Source organism: Rhinolophus hipposideros, assembly GCF_964194185.1.
Source record: "Rhinolophus hipposideros genome assembly, chromosome: 9".
Classification (NCBI taxonomy): Eukaryota; Metazoa; Chordata; class Mammalia; order Chiroptera; family Rhinolophidae; genus Rhinolophus; species Rhinolophus hipposideros.
The window spans coordinates 500,774-524,085 of record NC_138055.1 but is presented as its reverse complement, the minus strand read 5'-3'; the positions used below and the strand labels follow the sequence as shown (position 1 = coordinate 524,085).

At 59.1% G+C, this 23,312-nt stretch overlaps 1 protein-coding gene across 1 annotated transcript; it reads left to right on the top strand.

The window, feature by feature from the left end:
- Window positions 1-15,611: 15,611 nt before the first annotated feature.
- PANX2 (pannexin 2) lies at window positions 15,612-23,312 on the top strand. Its single transcript, XM_081061399.1, has 3 exons — window positions 15,612-16,029; window positions 20,125-21,579; window positions 22,031-23,312. Exons 1-3 carry the CDS (start codon window positions 15,804-15,806, stop codon window positions 22,372-22,374), a joined length of 2,025 nt encoding a protein of 674 aa, XP_080917525.1. The 5' UTR covers window positions 15,612-15,803; the 3' UTR covers window positions 22,375-23,312.

The window sequence follows — 23,312 nt, the reverse complement described above, 5'->3', positions numbered from 1 at the left end:
CTTGTCCAAGCCATCTTCATGCAGGGCACCCCTAGCCTGTCCTGCCTGCCCGCAGCCTGCACCCACAGCCCGTGGCGGCCGTCCCGCCCACGCTGAGCTGAGTGCCCACTGGGAGCCGCTTTGTCCCAGATCATCCTGGCCGGAGACCCCATGCAGCTCGGCCCCGTCATCAAGTCCAGACTTGCCATGGCCTATGGGCTGAATGTGTCCATGCTGGAGAGACTGATGTCCCGGCCAGTGTACCTGAGAGACGAGGATGCCTTCGGCGCTTGTGGTGCCTACAACCCCTTGCTGGTGAGTTCAGACCCCCAGGCGGCAGGTGTGTCCACGCAGGGAGTGCCCAGGGTGCCCGAGCACAGACAGGGTTCACAGCCCACCCCGCACCACTGGAGGGATGGCCTTGGAACTGCACGTTAGGGCCCAGCGTGCTGGAGCCCAAACCTCGATCTGTGGGGTCCCTGGTCCAGGCGAGCCCAGTGGCTGTTGTCCTCTGAACCCCTGCAGGGCAGACACAGCGGAGCTTTACCATTAGACAGGAAACAAGGAGCAGTGACAGGCAGACCAGGCCTGGAGATCAGAGACGGCATGTCGGGGTGGGGGGCACTGCAAGAGAGGCGCCAGGTCAGAGGGGCTGCCCTGGGCTCTGGGAAGGAGGCCTTGTGCCAGGGGCCAGCCAACCAGCTGTGGGACGGGCAGGCTGGGCCTGAAGTTGCAGCGAGGCCCTGAGGTGAGTCCCCTGCAGGCCGCAGGCTGAGCGGGCCTGTGGCACTGAATTGGGTTTGGGGCTTTGATTAGCACCTTGGGGCTGGACACGTAGTTACTGAGTTGGAGTTGGTCACCGAGTCAGCAGGACAGGGCTGGGGCTCCCGCGTCCTTACCAAGGGACTGGGAGGCAGCTTGAGCCGCGTATGAACGTCCAGGGCCAGTGGCTGCTTCCCCTCCCTGGTGACGTCATCACCAGCAGTTCTCAGCAAGGTTCCAGCCAGGCCCTGGGGGCTGCGGGGCCAAGGTGGCCTGTGCCTTTGCTGTGCCCTTAGCCGTCCTGGCCGCAGGGCCAGCCCACGCCGCCAGCAACTGAGCTGCACCCAGGCTCCATGGGCGTCCTCTCAAGGCTGGGTCCCAAGACCGAGCCCAGAGCGCAGCCCGAAGCCAGACACGGCCAGCCCACCAGGGAGGCTCCACGAGGCAGCCTCTTTCTTTTCTTGGTGTTCACCTGTTCTGTCCAAATGGATCCTTTGTTCACAGAGTCGCCTGAGCTGCTGAGGTCACTTTCTGCTCAGGTGGCATGGGGGCTAAGACAGGGGGTCTCTCAGCATCGTCTCCCTTGACACAGACGCTGCTGCTGTCTGGCGTGGTGTGCTGTCCTTGGCCTCGCACCTGCTGCCTGCCCTCTCCCTGTAGGTCACGAAGCTCGTGAAGAACTACAGGTCCCACGCAGCCCTGCTGGCGCTGCCCTCCAGACTGTTCTACCACAGAGAGCTCGAGGTCTGTGCGGACCCCAAGGTCACCACCTCCTTGCTGGGCTGGGAGAAGCTGCCAAAGAAATCCTTCCCCCTCCTCTTCCACGGCATGAGGGTGAGTCGTGCCCGGTCACCCACTTCCATGGCTCAGCTCGGGCCACTGGCCACGGGTAGCTGACCCCTCGTGCTGGCTACAGTCCTGCGCTTGTTCAGTCATTGCCACAGCATAAGACCAGCCGTCAGGCACGCGGGCGATCACACAGAAAGCAGTCAGAGGTGCTGGCCCAGAGTGGGCGTTGGGGGCCTCCCAGATCCTCATGGGAAACACACTGAGGAGCTCCTGGGTTTGACCAGAAGGCTAGGGGGACAGACGGGCCCCACCGAGAGAGGCTGGGCAGTGGGAGCTCAGTGCCCCTGGAGAGGTGCCCGCCTCCATGGGTCAGGGTCACCTGAGAGCCGGCCTAGGGTCATGCCTCCCTGGTCGGCGTCCCCAGGGAGGGAGCGGTTAGGTGTTCGATAGCCAGAGACAGTCCAGCTGTTCATTAAAATCAGTGTTTGAACTGGGAATTTGGCTGTTGGAACCCAGAGTCTGGTTTGTCGTTAACACCCCCCAAGCTCTCATCCAGAATGAGGGCTGCTCCCCAACTCCAAGATGGGAGAAGCTGGTGCTGGGTGCCCCTGGAGTGGTGCTGGTCTTCTGGGTGCTGTTCCCGGCTGACCGTGCCCCTGGGGGTGCACCCTGTGTCGGGTGCTGTTGTGGATGTGGGCGTAGCTGTGGGGTGCTTCAGAGGTGGGCCCGACCCTGACAACATGGTCCCTGGAATAAGGCCTGCTCCCTCAGCCGCCTGCCCGTGTGTCAGAAGAAAGTCGAAAGGGTCACCATGGGGTGGGAGACGCCTCGAGTGTCCACAGAAGTCAGCTGAGGGAGGTGACGTGAGTGGGTGGCTGCAGAAAGAGCCCAGAGCTTCGCTGAAGAGCGTGAACCATGGGCACACGGAGAGACCCAGGCAGTCAGGAGGTCATGCCACCCAGAGGAGCCACACATTTCGTGTAGCTTGAGGGGGTCTCAGTGGGCTTTTCATGAGAAGTGGCAAGTGGGCAGAGGTTCTGTGAGGGGAAAAGGAGCTGCGGCCCCCATGCAGCGTGCTGGGGGCCCAGGAGCCCCGTCCAACCTCTGGGTCTTCGTCCAGGGCCTGGACTGCGCCAGGCTCCACTCTGGTCCCTGAGGACAAACTGTGGGGGTGGGGGGCCCTCCACGCTGGGACCACAGCTCGTGGCCACTCCGGCTGTTGGAGCAGAAAGGGTTTTATCACGGTTAACTGCCTACAGCATTGCAGTCCTGGCCTGGCCCTCACTATCCCCTGCATGCCCACCCTTGGCTCCTGGGTGCCACTCCAGTTCCCAGGATACGAAGGCAAATGCCCTGTCACCTCGCTGGCAGCCCTTGCCCCAGGAAGCTCCGAAGGCTCTCTGACTCACGGCTCTGCCTCCATGCCTAGCACGGGAAGGTGCTCCAGGACACCATGGGGCAGACCCGGCCCGAGGAGGCCCGACGTGGCAGTAGCCTGTCGTCCCGGAGAAGCAGCGGCGGGAGCCTGGCCAGGCCCAGCCCATGCATGCTTGTCTGGCTTCTTTCTGCTCCGTAGCTCGCTGGCTGGCATGGCCCTGTCAAAGCAGGAGGTAGGGGCTGTCTGGCCCTTTACAGGATGTAAAGCCAACCTCTGGGCTCGGTGGAAAACCAACTTTGGACTCATTCTTAGTTTCTTCTGTTAGCTTTCTGCTTCATTAATTCTAGCTTTGTCATCAGTCATTGCCCCATTCCAACTTACTTATTTTGTTTTCATTCTGTAAGATGGTCTCTTACTTGCTGTCCTCCTCTTACTTCCTGTTTTCTTCGTCGTCTTCACAGGGAGACACTGGTGACAGCAGCTTCCCTCAGGTGTCACCTCGCATTTCCACGTGTCTTCTGAGGGACCTTTCCTTCATGGCTTGCTAGACACTTGTGACTTATTTTTTTGATCCAAGGGGTCTAGAGACGTAGCTTCCTTAATTTCCAAGTGGCTAAGAATGTTCTGGTCACCTCTATTTTATTTGTTTTTTATGTTCTGATCAAGAACTATGACCTGTAAACTCTCAGCTTTTAAAAATGTGTGGCCCCATCAGTATCAATTTTGGTAAATGTTCTAAGAACATACCAAAAAAATTTATATTCTCTATTTGGAGCTTGTAAGTTCTGTATACATTTTTAAAGAAATTTATGGAATCTATCTTTTAGCTCTTCTGTTTTCTGACCCAGATTTTGCATAGTAGGTACTCTCACAAGTGGGAGAAGAGTGGTGAATTGTTAATTGCCTTTTTATCAAATTCTCTTTGAATTTCTAATAGTTCTTGCCTTATGTATTTAACTGCTGTGTTGTTTTGTGCATACAGGTTCACGGTTCTTTCATCCTCCTCATTATATGATGTCCTTGTCCACTGTTTCATGTTTTTTGCTTTAAATTCCACCTTGTAATAACAACTAATGTTGGCATACCCCTTTTGTCTTATTATCTGGTATGTCTTTGCCCTCTGTTTTTATTCATTCTTTATCATTTCACTTTAGGTGTATTTCTTAGAAGCAGTGAATTTTTATGTTTAATCTCATTTAAGAGTCTCTGCTTTTAATGAGATAAATGAATCAAATCTACAGTCACCTAACTTCATACCTTCTTCTTTCCCTCTATTACTTGTTTCTTCTTCCTTATTTTTTGTGGTGGTTTGGTTTATAATCTTCAGTATGGACATTCGGCTATAAGCTTCCATTGTGTTAATCTTCTTGTTAGTTATCTCAACCTTTTATTGTAAATCCAAGGGATAGTTACATATGGCTTAACAGCAAAAATGTGACCTGAAAATTAATGCGTTCTTATTGTTTTATCTGGTACGCACTTTTTAAATTATAGTGAAATACACGTAATATAAAATTTACTATGTTAGCTGTTTTAGGAATACAGTCAGTAGTGTTGAATATGTTCACATTGTTTTTCAACGAATCTTGAGAACTTTCCATCTTCCCAAACTGAGACTCTGTCTCCATTCAATGCTAACTCCCTTCCCCCAGCACCACTGTCCACTCTCTGTCTTTGTGACTCTGACGACTCCGGGGACCTCACTAAGGGGGCTCACCCAATGTTAGTCCTGTGACTGGCTTACCTCACTGGGCAGAACGTCCTCCAGGCCCGTCTGTGTTGCAGCGCATGTCAGAATTCCCTTCCTTTTAAGGCTGAATGACAGCCCATGCACAGACGGACCACGTTTCCTTATCCGCCTCCCATGCCTGGACACTTGGGGTGCCCCCACCCTTTAGTTATTGCAGACAACGCTGTTCTGCACCTGGCTGTGCATGTATTTGTCTGTGCCCCTGCATTCAGGCTTGTGGGTCTATAGCCAGAAGTCAGTTGCTGGGTAACGTGATTCTGCCTTTAATTTTTGGAGGAACCGTCATGCCGTTGTACAGTTTCTCCACGTCCTGGCCAACACTCGTTATTTCCTGGGGTTGCTGGTCGTAGCCCTCCTGATGGGTGGGAGGCAGGCTCCCAGGCTGGTCTGGACTTGCAGACCCCTGATGGTCAGTGATGCTGAGCCCTTGCCACGCGCTCACCGGTCGTCTGCATGTCTTCTCTGCTGATTGGACAGAGAGAAGGCCCACGCTGGCGTGTGGGGGAAGTGGGAGCCTGAGTGAGTGGCCGGACCACCAAGCCTCTGCTGCGGCCTCCTGGACTGACCACAGCTGGCCGGCCACCTCCCTTGGCCGTGTGGTCCGCTCTTGCATGCCCCCAGCCTCGGCCTTCTCTTTCTCCTAATAGCATGCGCTGACGCTTCTGCGTTGAGCCCTGCCCGTGTGTCAGTGGGCTCGGTCCCCGCTGCCCTCACACTCCATAGCAGCCCTTGCACCCTCAGCGCTTACCGCAGTGGTGATGGTTTCGAGTGCGGCCTGCCCTGCTACACTGGGCTGTGTGCACGCAGCTTTGCCCCACTCCGGCCGCGTCCCTAGCACCTCCTTCTGCTTGTCCATCAGCCCTAGACCAGTGTTGGCTGAATAAATGCAGGTTTGTGATGGACGTGCCATTCTTTTGTCTCCCAACTAACTCAGGGCAGCGAAGCTCGTGAAGGGAGAAGCCCATCGTGGTTCAACCCAGCTGAAGCCGTGCAGGTCATGCGTTACTGCTGCCTCCTGGCCAGGAGCGCCTCGAGCCAGGTGTCTGCCAGTGACATTGGCGTGATCACGCCCTACCGGAAGCAGGTGTGCCCTGCCCCAGCGAGTTCCCGGTGCTTCTGGTTCACGGGGCCACAGGAGGGGGACAGGTACCCACTGGTCATGTAGCACCAGGTCCCTCTGTCACTCCCTTATCTGCACCCACTGCTCCTACACCGCGTCCCCCACACCCGGGCCCTGGGCTGGGAGCTCCGTCTCCCCGTCTGTCCTGTCCTCGGCATGAGATGTCACCTCCCCTGGGTGTGAGGGCAGCGAGCGGGCTGTGTCCTCATCGTGGCTTGTATCCCTCTCCCCTGTGGTGGGCTGGCCAGTGTCGTCCCATCTCCTGTGTCTGCAGACACCTGCTCATGCCCACACCTGGCCGTGTCCTGTGACACGGGGGAGGGCATGCGAGTCCACACAGTTGTCAGGGACTTGAGAGATTTCATACGTTTACCGGCCATTTCTTCATGTTTTCCTTACAATTCCTATTCAGATCTAGTGTCCACCTTAAATTGATCCCAACTGTGTTTTTTCTCAGCAGTTTGTGCCTTTGCAGTTTACTCTCTGTATCCCAGGCCCTTGGTGGCTGAGTGTGTTTCAGACATTCTGTCACCTGGGTGACCGTCTGGTTTCCTTGACACGTGTGAGTCTCACCTCAGTATAGTTAGATACAGGTATAACACCGATCGTTTCCCTTAGGGTTCGTGCTTTTGTTTCTAAGGTATCTGTCCCCAGCTTGATGTCATGAACTGTTTCCCCACTTTTTCTGGAAGTTTCGAGTATCCACTTCTGACCATGAGATGTGACCCACCTGGTTTGCTCTCAATGTGGGTGGAGTGTGTGTAACCAGCTGTTACTGTCATCTGTGCTGTGTGTGCCCCGCCACACGCACATGCTCCAAGCACATGGGCTCCACACATGGGCTCCGCACACACGCGGTGCTAACCTCTATGCACATGCTCCACGCACACACTCCACACACACGGACTCCACACGTGCAGTGCTGGGCTCCATGCACACACTCCCAAGTACACGCTCCACGCACACGGGCTCCATGCACGCACGGTACTGGGCTCGGCTCTGCTCAGCTGCTTCCCCGCAGGACTCTGGCTGGCCAGTGCCGCTCGGGCTGAGGTGACACCTGGGATGAGTTGTCAGACCTGCCTCTGATTTTGACTTTGTGTTCGCTCTTGTGAATGTTAGGAATTCCACCTTTTACCCAAAAACATGTTTTTCTCCTTGGCAAGTTTCTCAATGTGTCCTAACTGTGGTTTTAGTTTTGGCTCTGCTTCCTGAGCTTCTGGGTTAGTTTCTCCTGAGATTTATCCCTTAGTATTTATTTCAGCAAAGACCTGTGAGTGGCAGATCAGATGCACTCATTTAACCACCTCGATCTTGAATTTACGTCTGAATTCCGTTTGCCCCTGGCACTTCCTCCCCTTCTGTGCTGAGAAACCTCCTCTCTGCCTGAGCAGCCTTGTTTTTTAAGTGATGCTCTCATAGTGTTAATGTCTCCCATTTACCATTCACCACAAAGCGTGGCTGTGACTTCTCTGCCCAGCTGGCACCTCCTGACGGGTCTGTATGGATGCCCCCATCCTGCCCGCCCGGAACTGCTGGCCGACGTGTTCCCGCTGTCCCTGGACCTCCGGTGTGTGGCAGTGTCTGGGCACCTCCACCAGCGTTCCCCCCCCTACACCCCAGGCCTTCTGCTGAGGAGTCCCCATGGCTCCAGTGCGGCCTGTTCCTTCCGACGCTGGGTGCTTTTTCCGAGACTTCACGTTGGTTCTTTTCTACCAGCATCTCCTGGAGACATTTGTGTGCACACAGCTGGGACACGCATCGTCTCGCGTCCTCCATGACTCAGTGGCCCCATTCCTTCTGGCTCCGTGGCCGTTTTTCACAAGTCCACACTCCTGGCTGCCTATTGTGACCGCCACTTGGGGTGCACGGCTGCTTCCAGGCCGCTTTTGTGTGAAGGCTCAGGCCCCTGGGGAGTGGGGTCCCCTGGAGTGGCCTGTGTCCCCCCACAAGGGAGGTGCCCTGGGGCCTGTCGTCTCACTTCTTTACACCGTGTGTGTCCCTCATCCTCACCCCTCTCCTCAGCTGATCTACCTGAAATCACGATTTGTGTTCTGATCAGCTGAGACTGATGAAGTGGGATTTGGAATTGAAAAGCGATATATTGCACATTGGTCAGTATTCACTTAAGCTGTAATATGAAAGAAACGATCAGATTTGTAAAGCTACCTTTCATCTTTTTATCTGCTTCAAGGTAGAGAAAATCAAAATTCTTCTGAGAAATGTGGATCTGATGGACATAAAGGTCGGGTCGGTGGAGGAATTCCAAGGACAAGAATACCTGGTCATCGTCATCTCCACCGTGGGTGTTTCCGGTGGGGCCACCGGAGCTTTAGTGGGTTCTGGGCACACTCAGGTAGAAGACGCCAGACTGGTGGTGACACAGAAAGCAGATGCAGGGTGGGGACCGGCCCGCACCCCAGGACTCACCTCAAGCAGTAACTAGGGAGCTCTTTTCAAAATCAGCCCCAGGTCAGCAGACAAAAAGGAAAGGAGAGGGACCCAGGAAGAAATGCGCTGGAGAAGGAAGGGCAGGATGTGGGGCCGGAGGCGCAGAGTGGGAGGCGGGGCCAGAAGGTGCCACATGGGAAACTAAGTTCCACCTCAAAACCCACTTCTCGTCTTTAAATTATCTTTATTGAGCAGAATGTTAATTGCAGATGAGTTTTGAAAATTCAGACAGGAAAAGAAAGTAAGAACCACCTCTAACCCTGCCTGCGCCCAGGGACAGCCGGGTGGGTGTGTGAAGAGCAGTGAGGCCTGCCCCCCAACCCCCACCCCAACCCCCTGCTGCTTTGGTTTTTAACTGACAGTGGGGTCCTGCTGATGCTTAATATGCTTTTATATATCGAGTTTCTTTCCGTGCCAAAAAAACGAAGTTTGAAGTCCCACATTTATTCGTCTTTGTGGTTTTTAGGTGCGGTCAAATGAAGACAGATTTGAAGATGACAGATACTTTTTGGGTTTCTTGTCCAACTCGAAAAGATTTAATGTGGCCATCACCAGGCCCAAAGCCCTGCTGATAGTGGTGGGGAACCCTCACGTTCTCGTCAGAGTGAGCTGCCCCCTGAGGAGGGCGGGGCCTGGGTACTGGCTCGCTGGCCGGCTGGTGGTGGCTTAAAGGCTCCTTGTGTTTCCACAGGACCCCTGCTTAGGTGCATTGCTGGAGCACAGCATCACGAATGGCGTGTACACCGGGTGTGACCTGCCACCCGAGCTGCAGGGCCTGCAGGGGTGAGCCCCACCCCCGCCTCCCCCGGGCTGCAGTGGCCACTCCATCCAGTCCTGGATGTGGTGGTGGCCAGTGTCACCCTTCCCTACACCACTTAAAAGGCACGCTGTGAAGAGGGCACACGCCCAGCCCTGCTGCAGTGCTCCTCGGGGACCCCGGGGGGACCCCAGCTCACTGTCCCCTCGCCCGTCCCCTTCTGCAGCTGTGGCTAGAACTGCGGTCTGCCCTCTCTGCCCAGCGGAGCTAGGATCCAAGGCACCAAGGCAGATCTTGTCTGGACCTCCATGTTGACAAGGGACAGCGGGAAGGCAGCACAGCAGACCCCCAGGAGCTGCCCTCAGCCCCGGCGGCTGCGCTGGTGGCACCTGCTCACCCTGCCACCAGCTCTGCACCCAGCGTGTTCCTGCCCTGTAGTTACAGCCCATCACCAAAATAAATGCAATTATGCTTCACGTGGCCTCTGACTCCTGCTGGCCCCACACCGTCCTCTCCGGGTCCTTGAGGTTGCATTCACTTTAGCACGGGCTGTGCAGACCCCAGGGACTCAGTCTGGGCTGGGTGGCTGGGCAGAGTGGGGGTTGGCCTGTGTCACAGCCCCACCTGTCCTCTCTGACCAAGAGCTGGCCCTTTTGTGCAGACCCTCAGGGACTGGTTTGTAGGAAAGGCTGGAAATTTTACATATTCACTGTGTGCTTTTATGAACAGCACCAACCTTGGGGACCACACCCCAGGCACCCAGGAAGGGTGTCTAGATGAAGCCTCCGGTCACGTCTCGGTGAGGCAGGGTGGCCACAGAGGGACTAGCATGGGCAGGGACAAACCGTGCAGTGCAGTCTCAGGAAAGGGCAGCAGTGGGGGCAGGGGCAGGGCCAAGTGCCAGGTTGGGAGACCAGCAGATGACACCCTTGCCGTCCATGTGACCAGAGACAGAGCCTGGGACAGTGATGTTCAGGACCCTCAGCCCCTCACAGCCGCAGCCACAGGTGGGCAGGCTCTGGGTCTCTGGCCTGGACCTTCCCCATGGTGGAGGGACCCCTGCTGCAGACAGGGCCCCCCCTGACTTCCTTCCGGGGTCGTCAGACTGCTCTCCATCTGGATGCAAGGGGCCGCCTGAGAAGCACAGGTGACTGTTGTCTGAATGACCGGGAACACCCAAAACCTCAGCTTCCCGCTGGAGACCTGTGAGGCGTTTCAAGCCCCTGTGGGCGCTTCCTCCAGGGAGGCCCCTGGGGTAGTGGGGTGAGCCGGGAGGCCCCAGCAGGCCCTGCAGCTGCTGAGGCCAAGCGCTCCTGTGAGGATTTGGACGTGGCCAGGGGGAAACACGAGAGCCTTCCAGAGACCGCAGGTGGCCCTGAGACCTTGCTGTGGGTCGTGAGAAGGGTGAGGGCGTGGCAGAGAGGGACAAGGCAGTACCCACACCGGGCCCCCAGGTGCCCTCACCCTCGTGCTGCTCTGACACAGGAGACCCTCCATCGACTGCTGTGACTAGAAATACCACCTTCCTGGTTTGCAGGAGGGGAACCTGAGGCCATGGTGGCCCAGCCCAGAGCCCACACTGGCCCTCACACCTCAGGATTGGGGAGCTCTGACTGCAGATACCCCACAAGTGGCTGTTGTGGGTCGGCTGACAGTGGAGGGGCAGTACCCAGAAACAGCTGGTGTTCTTCAGGACGTGCCATGTGCCCCTGGAAACGCTCACCCTTGGCCCCACATGGGCTGTCCCTGTCCCTGAATATGCCTAGTTGACAGGCCGTCTCAGTGCAATCAGGAGGGATGGTCACAGCACCAAGTGGCACAGCCTCCATGCGTGACTTGGGACCCCGGCCCAGAGCTGCTCCAGACAGAAGGGGCTGCTCCCCCATGGGCAGCTGCACAGGGCGGAGCTGCCTGGAGGTGCAATGGGACCTGGACGTGCTCTCCCAGAGTGGGGGCTCCTGGGCTCTCATGGGGAGCGCTTGGCCATCTGCGGGGCAGGAGATGGCATCAGGGCACCACTCCTGGGTGCTGCAGGAGTGGTCTGCAGGTCCAGAACCCCCGACGGCCCACAGCCAGCCTGCCTTGGGGACAGGCTCATGCCTCAGCATCCAGCGGGAGGCACAGCAAGGGGGGGCTGCTGTGAGGGTCCTGGGCCCTGGCAGGTTTCCAGAAACTTCTCCAAAGTCGTCCAAGGTGGCCTCCCAACCCAGCTGGTAGTGCAGGAAGAGCAGCCCCTCCCTGGACAAGTGGCCACGCTCTGTCCCCTCACCCTGCCTACCAGGTGTCACAGAGTTTCTCCTGACACCTTGGAATGGCTGCACGAGGATGGGGGTGCTGCACGGGGATGGGGGTGCTGCACAGGCCCAGCGAGCCCTGCCCTGGGCTGTGTCCCTGAATGTGGAGGAGGGGCAGCAGGTGTGGGGCCACACCTCAGAAAGCACATTGCCAATTCCAGGGCAATGGGCTGGGCTGCAGTCCATGGTGGGTGGCTGTCCCAGGACGGTGATCTGGAGGTGTGTTGGGGCAGTGGGACACCAGGTGGGTGGTTCTGTGAAGGACTCGGCACCTATGCTCTGGGGCAGGAGCAGGTGACACTGCAGCCCTTGGAGCTGCTGCATGACTGCAGCTGAGAGGGAGGGAGAGAAGGCCCCTGCTCACCCTGGGGGAGCCACACCCTCCAAGGTCTGCCATCAGCCAGAGGCCAAACCGCCCAGAGCTCCGACACCTGGGAAGCAGAGGTAAGAGGCCCTGCAGGCAGGTGTGGCCCACACAGGGGTAGCTTTTGTGCTTGGACATCCCCAAAATGAACCTTGGAAATGGTGTTCAAGTGAAAACCATCACTTGTTTGTAAGTTGTCTAAAATCTCCCGTCCTGTGTATAGCTTGGCTCATGCATAGACTGAAGTGTCTGTAAAGCAGATGGGAGCAGCCAGTGGACTCGCTGTGCCACCCCAGTGTGACCCTCACCCTGGCCCCCTTAGAGGAGCCAGCCAGCCACACACAGCTGGAAAGCTGGAAACCTCAGCACTCCCTCCTGCCCTCAGCCTCCCCCAGAATCGCAGCCCAGGGCAAGTGTGTCAGGTTGGAAGACGAGGTAGACAGTGGGTGTACGCGCCTCCCCTGCCTACAGCTGCGCCAGCTCTAAGAGCAGAGTGTGGCCACTGCTCAGTCCCTACACCAAAGTGATGGGATGCGGGGGGACAGAGCTCTCAGCCAACCCAGAATGGATGCGGGGTGGGGGGGTGTGAAATAATCCTTGACTGTTTTAAGTCATTGAAAAGGGGTGGCTGGTTCCTGTGGCGCCACCTGGGCTGTCTTCCCGCTCACTGCTCCAGACAAACATGCACAGCATTGAGGCATTGAGGTCACTCGTTCTAATCTGTGAAACCACGTGGTGGAATCTGGGGACCGTGCCATCACCTGGGGTGTTACTCTGACGTTCATTGTAAGTACTCAACCAAAATGATACACATAATTGCAGGTTTTCATGAAGAACTAAACGGGGAAGTGAATTTGAGTGGGAAATGTATCAATTAATGAGCTGTCCATCTTCGCGGGCAAGTATTATTTAGGGCTGGGATGAGACAGAGTTCCTCATTACTTTTTTTTCTATTTTTCAATTCCATAGATGTAAGAGCTGATAAAATGTGTTCATCTAAATAAAGAGATGGGAATAAAAGTTTTGCTGTAACGGTCACACTTTTGAAATCGTTCCCTTGTGTCAAAAGCCACCTGTTAATGTCAGATAAGCTGCTCCACCAGTGCGGCCTGCCCTCTGAGACAGAATTTGGGAAATGTCCCTCCAGTCTGAGGACACATTGTTCTCTGACCTCCCACCCCCATACATGATGATCTGAGGACACAGGACAAAGGGCTTGGCTCTGGGCTTTGCAGGATTCGGGCCTGTCCAAGGTGTCATCACCACTGTGCTCTGGTCCCCACCCATGTCCCTCCCCAGGAATGGGGACATTCAAGATGGCTGCTGCAATGGGGGTGGCAAGGCTGCAGGATACGGGGTCCAGTCCTCAGCTCTGCCAGGAGTCCCTTCTGTTAAGCTCTGCTGCCCCGTTAGGTGGGAGGACAACTGCCTTGCAGTCCCCAGAGCAAGTGGCACTGCATGCATCATCAGCTGGCACCTAGTGCCCAGCATGTTCCAGTGGCAGTTCCACACTTGCTGATGCCCACAGGCCAACTCTGAGTGACCACGTCAAGGCTACCAGTGTTCCTCTACCAGAATCACCAACTAAAACATGTCATAGAAATAGGCAGCCATTTACAGAGGAACGAAAACTGTGTATCTAGGAGATAGCCTCACAAACCGATGCAACAGGACTGTTACAAAGAGATCATTACAATTCCATTACAGGGTGTGAAGAAGACGGAAGTCTATGAAGAGGTATACTATACTCATGGATGGGGTGACAACAGTACATACTTCAACGTTCCCCAAGTTCATATACATTCAAGGCAATCGCAACATTCCAGCTAGATTTGTTTTTCAGAAACTTGACCAAGTCCTTCTAAAACGTATATGGAAAAGGAAAGGCCATGAATACCTAGGTCATTATTGAAAAGGAATATACATATTTTGTATACGGCAAAGCCACGATTTTGAAGAACTGGCAAAGGGACAGACCTATTGCAGAGGTGGTGAGGACACCTGGTGGTCTTGGAAGGGATGTGTCCTTAGTCTACAGTGAGGGAAGACCAACTCGCTTTATGGAGAAAAACAGCTGCATTCCTACCTCCCTCCACGCACGGTCTTGCTGAAAGTGAATGTGCTCAAAGAGAGAATTATCTACAGACCATTAAAAAAATGGTTTTTGACTACTCAAAACTAAAGATTTCTATTCAGCCCCCAAGGATGAACCTGAGAGTACTCACGAGGGCTCACAGCTGGTTGTCGAAGGGGCCATCTCAGAACTGCTGCAAACCAACCAGAGAAAGAGGTTCTTGAGTGGTGCAGGTCTGAGCCAGAGCCACCAGGCCCACAAAGCCCTGGGAGTCAGAAGGAGCACACGGAACTGGGAGGCCACACTACAACCTCAGGATGACAGACACTAGAGCACAGGTAATGCGGAGAGCTGGCAGTATTATGGGAACACACTTCTTTCATGGAGGGAGTGTAGCCTAGCCCTTCTGGAAAGCAAAGAAGCAGTCCCAGCAGCACCACTTGAGGGTTCTTGGGGGGCGTTAAGGATGTCTGTGCCAAGCTATCTGGGGAGAAGATGGGTTATCTGGAGGGTGTCTGGTTATCTCTGGGTGTCTGTTTATGGGGGGCCTGGTTATCTGAGGGTGTCTGGGTTAACGGGGATATCTGCTTGTCTGGGGGGTGGTGTCTGGGTATCTGGGTGTGTCTGGGTAATGTGGGATGGGGAAAGTCAGTAAATACAGACAAGTGAAATGTGGTAGCAGCCAGGGGTTGGCATCACTGGGAAACAAGCATGAATCCTAAAAGCATAGAGAACCTTAAGAACAGTAACAATACAGTTTGAAGCCTGCTCCCGCACAGGCCACCCCAATCCCAGCCCCCAGGGCACGAGTGGGGCTCAGTTGCCCCCAGCAGCGACCACTGCAAATATTGGTGATCAGACATATTTGTTGGATGAATTATTGAATGAAGTTAAAACTCTAACCGCACTCAATATTTTACAAACGAAGCATGTGCAAATCCTATTACAGTGGGAAGGGGACTAGCATGAAGGAGGAAAAACGAAAAAACTGAAACCACAGCGGCAGCCAGCAGAAGGCTGGCAGCTGCGCTCTGCTGAGACCTAACCCAGAAGTGTTGTCGCAATTGTTCTGAGGGCGACAGAGGGAATGGATGGGTATTGGGTGTGGGAATGGGGGAATGAAGGTCAGGGAGGCAGTCGGAAGCCGGGACCAGGAGCACCAGGCCCCCAGAGCCTCCGCCATGGGCTGGCACCGGCCTCACGACGGGGGTGCACGGCTGGGGTGATCAGCAGGTCAGGGCCGGAGACGGGCAGGTGATGTGGGGACCCGAGTGCGCGGCGGGCACCAGTGGGGTCAGTGAGGAAAGACGCCCCGCAGTGTCCGCGCGCCGCCGCCCGAGCGGGAGAGGGGGTGCCCAGTCCCCCGTCTGTGTCCCCAACGCCCCAGAGTGAGTGGGCGCCTCCGCGTCCACAGTGCGGCCAGGCTTTGGGTAGGGGAGTGGCGACACTGCCGGAGGCAGGACGAGGAACCCTCTTCCCAGGGCTGGGCGGGGGCCCGTGCGGCTGGTCCGACCCCAGCCCACCCCTGCCCCCACCTCCACCGCGTGTGCGCCCCCCGCGGGTAGCCCCCCTGCTCAGCCTCTCCCGCACTCCCCCGTCCTGAGGAAGAGGAGGGACCAGTCCTTGTTAATTCATTTTATTGAATTTAAATATTTTTTGCAAAGTCATCACGGGCGCCGCATCTGCGTGGCGGGGGTGGGGGGGCGGGGGGCGGAGCCACGCCGCGAGTTGCCGCAGGTAAACAGCCCCCTCCCCGCGGCGGGAGCGGGGCCGCGGCCCCAGCCAGGGACACCGCCGCCCCCGCCGGAAGGACGCGCCAGGCCGGGCCGCGCTGCAGCCGAGCGGGGGCGGCGGGGCCCGGCGGCCCGACCCCTGCCCGCCCGGGCGGCGGAGCGCCCCCCACGCGCACCCGGCCGCGGGCTCCGCGCCCCTCCCGCCCCGCGCCCCCCAATACCTCCCGCCTCCCTGCCCCCCCGAAACCCCCTCCCACCCCGCGCTGCCCGCCCCCGTCCGCCCCGCGCCCCTGCCCCTCCCTGCGCCCCCGCCCGCCCCGCGCCCCCCGGCCGTCCCCGCGCCCCGCCCCCCATGCACCACCTCCTGGAGCAGCCCGCGGACATGGCGACGGCGCTGCTGGCCGGCGAGAAGCTGCGCGAGCTCATCCTGCCCAGCGCGCAGGACGACAAGGCGGGCGCGTTGGCCGCGCTGCTGCTGCAGCTCAAGCTCGAGCTGCCGTTCGACCGCGTGGTCACGATCGGCACCGTGCTCGTCCCCATCCTGCTGGTCACCCTGGTCTTCACCAAGAACTTCGCAGGTGAGGCCGCCGGGCGCGGGCGGGAGGGGCGCGTCTGCAGGTGTCGCGCTGCTGCAAGCGCCGCTGGCCACACGCTGGGCCTGGCAGTGTTGGCAGCGCCCAGGGGTCTCCCAACACCCTCACCACCACCCATCCATGCAGTAGCACCAGCCTCAGGATGGCTCCAGACCCCTCTTCTCCATGTATTGTTTCTACTTTCCACCAGCGCGGGATGGACGGGTCCTGGACCTCGTGGTCCAGGCAGAAATGAGACACGCCAGGGGCTCTGGCATGAGAAGGGGACCCCAGGAGGGGGGTGGGCAGGGTCTGAGGGAAGGAGGAGCCTCCAGGTGAGGACCAGAAAAGGACTTACAGGTGGTGCGCAGGTTGAGGAGGATAGCAGAGGCAGCACTGCGTGAGGTACGAGCCTGGAAGCCCGTGAAGGTCCCCAGGAAGCAGGCAGGGTCCTTCAGCTCCAGGGTGAGGCCTCCCTGAGGTGGGCAGCCAGGGAGGAAAATGCCCCCCCAGGGTCTGGCCGGCAAGCGTTCTCAGGGCCCAGGTATCCAGGGAGGCCCCTGCCCAGTCCATCGGCGGCCACGCCTGAGCACCAGAGGTGGCAGTCCGTGTCAGGGGTCAGGGTTCCCGGAGGAGGGAGGAGGGACAAGCTGCTGTCCCAGGTGACACAGGCTTAGGTTCTGGCACAAAGTTCTTGTCTTTTAGGGTCCCCGTGACCTTGGGGACGTTAGACTGGAGGGTGGATGTTGTCCAGGCCGCCTAATCTCACCCCAGGGCTGGGGCGCCCCAGTGGCCAGATGTTCAGACAGCCTGGGATTAAGACACACACGCGCCAGGAGGCGCGGCCCAGCCCGGTGTGGGCACCACCCACGCATGTGCACCAGCTGCACAGTGGGGCCTCGGTGTCCCTCAGGGGGGTCCCTGGGGCTGCTGCAGCAAATCAGCACAGACCTGGTGCTCAAAGCCCGAGAACTTGGTTCTCAGCCCAGAATCCAAGCTCCACAGTGTGGGCAGGGTCCCCCCTGCCTCCAGCTTCTGGTGGTCCCAGGGTCCTTGGCTTCACTGGGGCTGTGTCACCCAGTTTGGGTCCCTGTCTTCTCACGGGCACCTACTCCCTGGGTATCTGTAGCAAAACTTCCCCGACACCAGTCACTGGATGGGGGCCCATCCACTGTGATCTCAGCTTAACTTGATTGCACCTGCAGACACCCTATTTCCAAGGAAGGTCACAGTCACAGATACCAGCTGGGGTTGGGTGTCGAACATCATTGGGGGACCCAACTCTACCCACTACAGCTGCACCCCGGGGGGGAAGCAGGCTCAGGACTGTTACCCTCAGATGACCTCCTGGCATGGGACCCCACTCTGATGTTCTATGTGAGTCCAGCTTTCCCAGGTGGGGCCTCAGCACCCTTCTGCATCCAGCCCAGCCTGGGCTGCTGGGGTCTCCCTGAGTGCGTCCTAATCCTGGCGGGCTGCCCCTTGATACCCACCTGCATTTGCACACGAACATGTGTGTGCCCACCTGGGCTCGGGGCCTCCCCAGTGTGGCCAGGGCAGGCCTCCTGAGCAGTGGCAGGTGGGTACTGCTGCCTGGTGTCTGGGACACAGGACCCGTCCCACGGTGGGTTCTCAAATCCCTTTTGAGTCTGGCACTGTGCTTGTCAGCGCCCCCTGCAGCTTGGGGATGTCAGTGGCCTCTCTTGCTCACCTGATCAGTCCCCGGCAGGACAGTGGCCCATCTCCTGTCCCACTCATGCTCCTTAGTCATGAGAACTTGGAAGCATGCCAGGGTCCCTTCCCCAGACACGAGGACAATAGGGGTGCAGGGGAAGGGGGCCTTGCAGGTGGAAACCCCATGTCACAGGGTGGGTTGATTAGATGGGGGGTGCAAGAGGAAGGCGAGGTCAGAAGCGGTCATTCCGCCCTACTCCCCCTGGACAGGAGCCCGCCTGGGGACGCCCTCCCCTCAGCGCTGTCTCAGGGTGCATCTGTGAGGATCTGAGCCCAGGGTGTGGGTGCAGGGTGCATTCTGCTGCTGCAGACGGATCCACGTCCCAGCTCCTGGGAGCCCCGCCTGAGCCAGGGCCCCAGCGCTCACCCCACTGACCCTGCCTGGTGGCTGCCCTGGAGCAGGGGACAGCGGCCTCTCTGCACCCTGGCTTACTCGTCAGGGACGTGAGGGGACCTCCTGCAGGTTCTGTCATGGTTGTGGTGAAAGGCCAACCAGCACTGCTGGCCCCCAGGCTCGGAGGGCGGCAAACGGCAGAAGACCCCCACTGCTCCTGGCCAGGGCTACTGTGAACACATGCCCCACTAGTGGGCAGAGGGATTGGACGGGCATGGGACCGAGACGGGGAGAGGCCAGAGGTGAAGGGTTACCAGGGTCCTTGGACATTATGTGGCTGGGGTGGGGGACCCACATACACTTTTTCCTGAAACAGCCAAATAATCAGGTCCCAGCGTAACCAGGTGCACCTCTCCAACCACAGTGGTGCAGGTGTCCCCGAGGCCACTCGTCCCAGCGCAGTCCTCTGCTTTCCTTTTCAAAAAGGAAAAGAGACAAGTGTTTTGCCCCCTGAGGACCAAGCAGCATGTGCCTGTGGGTTCCCAAGAGCCCCCACAGTCTCCAGGGCGGGCCTATGAGAGGTGAGACCCTCCAACCCAGCCAGCTCAAGGAGACCAGGGAGGCCCACTCCTGGGTCACTCTAGGGGTCCCACCCCCAGTGGCCCAGCACCCTGAGAGCATGGTCGCTGGGAAGGCTCGGGGTGGGAAGGGTCTTGGTGGAGGGAGGCAGCTGGCCAGTGGCCGCCACCACCTGTCCTGCTGCTGCTCCAACAAATGAGCACAAACTTAGTGGTTTAAGGACAGGAACTCGCTGTCTTACCACGGGTCTGCAGCTCAGGCGTCTGAACTGAGTCGAGTGGGGCCAAGTCACGGTGTCAGCAGGGCCACGTTCCTTCAGGAGGCTCCCGGAGAGCCCAGCTCCTGGGGGCACCCACATCCCGTGGCTCCTGGCCCTTCCTCCACCCTCAAGGCCAGCAGAGCCGTGTCTTCTCTTTTCTCCGACCTCCGTCTCCATCCTCACATCTCTCTCTGACTCTGACCGCCCTGCCTCCCTCTTACAAGAACCCCTGTGGTTACACCAGGCCCACCCAGATAATCGGGACTCATCGCCCCAACACGAGCCCTAACCTAATCCCACCTGCACAGTCTGTGCAAAGTAGCCTGGTCGCAGGGTCTGGGGAGCCCACTGCAGCACGCGACCTGGAGGTCTGTAAGGGCTGCGGATTCTGGGAAGGGTCTGGACCTCCCCTGGGGTGAGGGGAGCTGACAGAAGAGGGTGGGGGCCATGAACCAGATCTGGGGGTGGCTGGGGTAGGGTCCTGCCAGCCAGAAGAGCCACCTCCGTGGAGTAGGGGCCCAGGAGGGGCAGGAAGGTGCTGGCAGCAGGGAGCAATTCAGCTTCACCTCTGGAAGGGCACTCAGGGCTCTGCCCAGACAGGGACCCCAACTTGGAGGGGGTGGGAGTGTGTACATACGCGGGCGCCAACTGATTCCTCCCTGAAACTGCAGACAGAGCAGCCGGCTCTTCTGTGGCAAAACTTTTCTGAGAGCACAGTCGCTGGCCCTGGGAGCTCAGCGTGTGTACCAGGGGGTAAGGTGCCCCCTCAGGATAGCCAGGGACACCTAGGGCAGTGCAAGACCACGGGCTGGCCCAGCTGTGGCCCTGGAAGAGGGACCTTGGTTGAGTGGCATGGCCTGTGCTGCTCCCCTCTGGAACTCAGTTTCCCCCTGTGCACGCAGGCTCTACGGCATTTGGAGAGGGCCTCAGGTTGGAAGAGCAGGTTGGGCCCCTGGGACGGGGTGGGCGCGACTGTAACCCCCAGCTGTGCGGCAGCCCACCCCTGGGAGGGGGTACCTAGAGTGAGACGCCCCCACACCAGCACGGTTGGGACGTGGGGGAGGCGAAGCCAGCAGACTGGGTGGGTTGTTGGGGAACACACAGCGGTCCCCGCCGGCAGCAGTGTGGGAGGGGAGGAGGGGCGCGGCGTCCGGGGGTCTGAAGCCCCCAGCCCGCATCTCCTCTCTGCCCCCAGAGGAGCCCATTTACTGCTACACCCCTCACAACTTCACCCGCGACCAGGCGCTGTACGCCCGCGGCTACTGCTGGACGGAGCTGCGGGACGCGCTGCCCGGCGTGGACGCCAGCCTGTGGCCGTCGCTGTTTGAGCACAAGCTGCTGCCCTACTCGCTGCTGGCCTTCGCGGCCATCATGTACGTGCCGGCGCTGGGCTGGGAGTTCCTGGCCTCCACCCGCCTCACGTCGGAGCTCAACTTCCTGCTGCAGGAGATCGACAACTGCTACCACCGCGCGGCCGAGGGCCGCGCCCCCAAGATCGAGAAGCAGATCCAGTCCAAGGGGCCCGGCATCACGGAGCGCGAGAAGCGCGAGATCATCGAGAACGCCGAGAAGGAAAAGAGCCCGGAGCAGAACCTGTTCGAGAAGTACCTGGAGCGCCGCGGCCGCAGCAACTTCCTGGCCAAGCTGTACCTGGCGCGCCACCTGCTCATCCTGCTGCTCAGCGTGGCGCCCATCTCCTACCTGTGCACCTACTACGCCACGCAGAAGCAGAACGAGTTCACGTGCGCGCTGGGCGCGGCCCCGGACGGGCCCGCGGGCGGCGGGGGCGCGGCCGTGCGCGTGAGCTGCAAGCTGCCGTCGGTGCAGCTGCAGCGCCTGGTGGCGGGCGTGGACATCGTGCTGCTCTGCTCCATGAACCTCATCATCCTCGTCAATCTCATCCACCTCTTCATCTTCCGCAAGAGCAACTTCATCTTCGACAAGCTGCACAAGGTGGGCATCAAGACGCGGCGGCAGTGGCGCCGCTCCCAGTTCTGCGACATCAACATCCTCGCCATGTTCTGCAACGAGAACCGCGACCACATCAAGTCGCTCAACCGGCTGGACTTCATCACGAACGAGAGCGACCTCATGTATGACAACGTGGTGCGCCAGCTGCTGGCCGCGCTGGCGCAGTCCAACCACGACGCCACGCCCACCGTGCGCGACGCGGGGGTGCAGACCGTGGACCCCAGCGCCAACCCCGCCGAGCCCGAGGGCGCCGCCGAGCCGCCGGTCGTGAAGAGGCCCCGCAAGAAGATGAAGTGGATCCCCACCAGCAACCCGCTGCCCCAGCCTTTCAAGGAGCCGCTGGCCATCATGCGCGTGGAGAACAGCAAGGCCGACAAGCCCAAGCCCGTGCGCCGCAAGACGGCCACGGACACGCTGATCGCGCCGCTGCTGGACGCGGGCGCGCGGGCGGCGCACCACTACAAGGGCGGCGGCGACGCGGCGCCCGGCCCGCCCGCGGCCTCCGACAAGAAGCACACCCGCCACTTCTCCCTGGACGTGCACCCCTACATCCTGGGCACCAAGAAGGCCAAGCCCGAGGCCGTTCCCGCCGCCCTGCCCGCCTCCCGCAGCCAGGAAGGGGGCTTCCTGTCCCAGGCAGAGGAGTGCGGGCTGGGTCTGGCCGCAGCACCCACCAAAGGTAGGCCACTGGCAAGACCTTGGCGTCTGGGGTCCCAGGGAGGGGAGGGACCCGCCCACCACCCTCCCCAAATGGGGCACCCGGGTACCCCGTGAAAGAGACTCAGGAATGAACCCACAGAAGTGAGGGTGGGCTAATTGCGGGGGTGAGTGCCGGGGAGGTCCCTGGGATGGAACAGGAAGAACGATGGGCCGAGGATTAGAGGGCGTGTGGCAGTGAGGTTACTCAGGGCTTTGAGAAGGTTCTGGAAATGGCACTGCTGCTCTGGGGCTGCTGTGTGCAGATGGCCTTGCTGGCGCCTGCTTGGCTGAGGAGGCCGAGGGAGGGTCCACCCCACCCAGGACACTTCAGCACCACAAGCCCCAGCTGGCCCTCCGTGGCCAGCCTGCCCTGGTGGGGACTTTGGTGGTCTGCAGGGGTGTGACACGCCTCTGTTCTCGGTTGTTCGCAGACGCTCCACTCCCTGAGAAGGAAATCCTGTACCCAGCAGAGCCCACCCGGGCCACACTTCCCTCAGGAGGCCCATTTCATGTCTGCTCGCCCCCCGCTGGCCCTGCTACGGCCCCCCTGTCACCAGCCAGCCTGGGCAAGACTGAGCCCCTCAGCATCCTGAGCCGCAATGCCACCCACCCGCTGCTGCACATCAGCACGCTGTACGAGGCCCGGGAGGAGGAGGACGGGGGACCCCGGGCGCCCCCGGATGTGGGCAGCCTCATCACCATCCCCCCACCCCAGCAGATTCTCATTGCCACCTTCGACGAGCCCAGGACAGTGGTGAGCACTGTGGAGTTCTGAGGGGACGGCTGCCTGGGCCACCGCAGGCCCCTCTGCATGAGCGCAGGACACCAGCCCCCAGCCCTGTGTGGATGCGGCCTCTGCTTTGCCAGTACCGCCAGCCCCTCGCCTCCCACCCGCATGCCTTGGGCTCACGCCTCCCCCACATGCCCCATGGCGTCGTTGGGCGCTGATTGGGCCGGGGGCTGGCTGCGACCCCAGGGAGCCTCCTCCCCCCTGCGTCAGGCGCTTGGCTGTGAGATGAAGAGTTTATTTTTTTAGTCAATTTTCTCTTTGGCCCAGGATGCTGGCCTGTGAGGGAATGGATGGTCTGTGGGGTGACAGCGTGGGTCCCAGGCCTTGAAGGAAACTGGGGACGGTGACACGCTGGGCCTGGGTACGCCCAAGAGGGCATGCTCATGGCTCGCCCCAGGCAGGGGCCGGGGGCCACCTTGGGTCACAGATCTACACGCACTTTCTCCTTGTACCCCGACATACCTGTACTTTATTTTACTATGGTTACTGTAACTAGCGAGTATATTTATTATCAGGAGATTTAGGGTGCATTTAAAACAATGGATGGTGTGTGTGTGTGTGTGTGAGTGTGCGCGCACGCGTGCAAGTGGCACGAGGGGGAGGGCACCAGTGTGCGAGTGGATGTGTGTGTGAGCGTGCAAGCATGTGAGTGTGCACCCATGTGTGTGTGTGAGCAGGCCCAGGGGTGAGCGAGTGCGTGTGAGACTAGGCGTGGGCACTGGCGTGTGAGCGAGGAAGGAGTCCAACGCAATAACCACGTCCCCCACCCGGGCCACCAGCCCCCTGGCCCCAGGGCCCACGCTGCATCCCGTGGGAGCCCAGGGCCAGTGTCGGCGGGCCTGTCCCTATTACCTCAGCCACGGCGACAACGTGACAGTATTAACAAGGTAGCACCGAGCATATCAATAAATATTATTCTGATA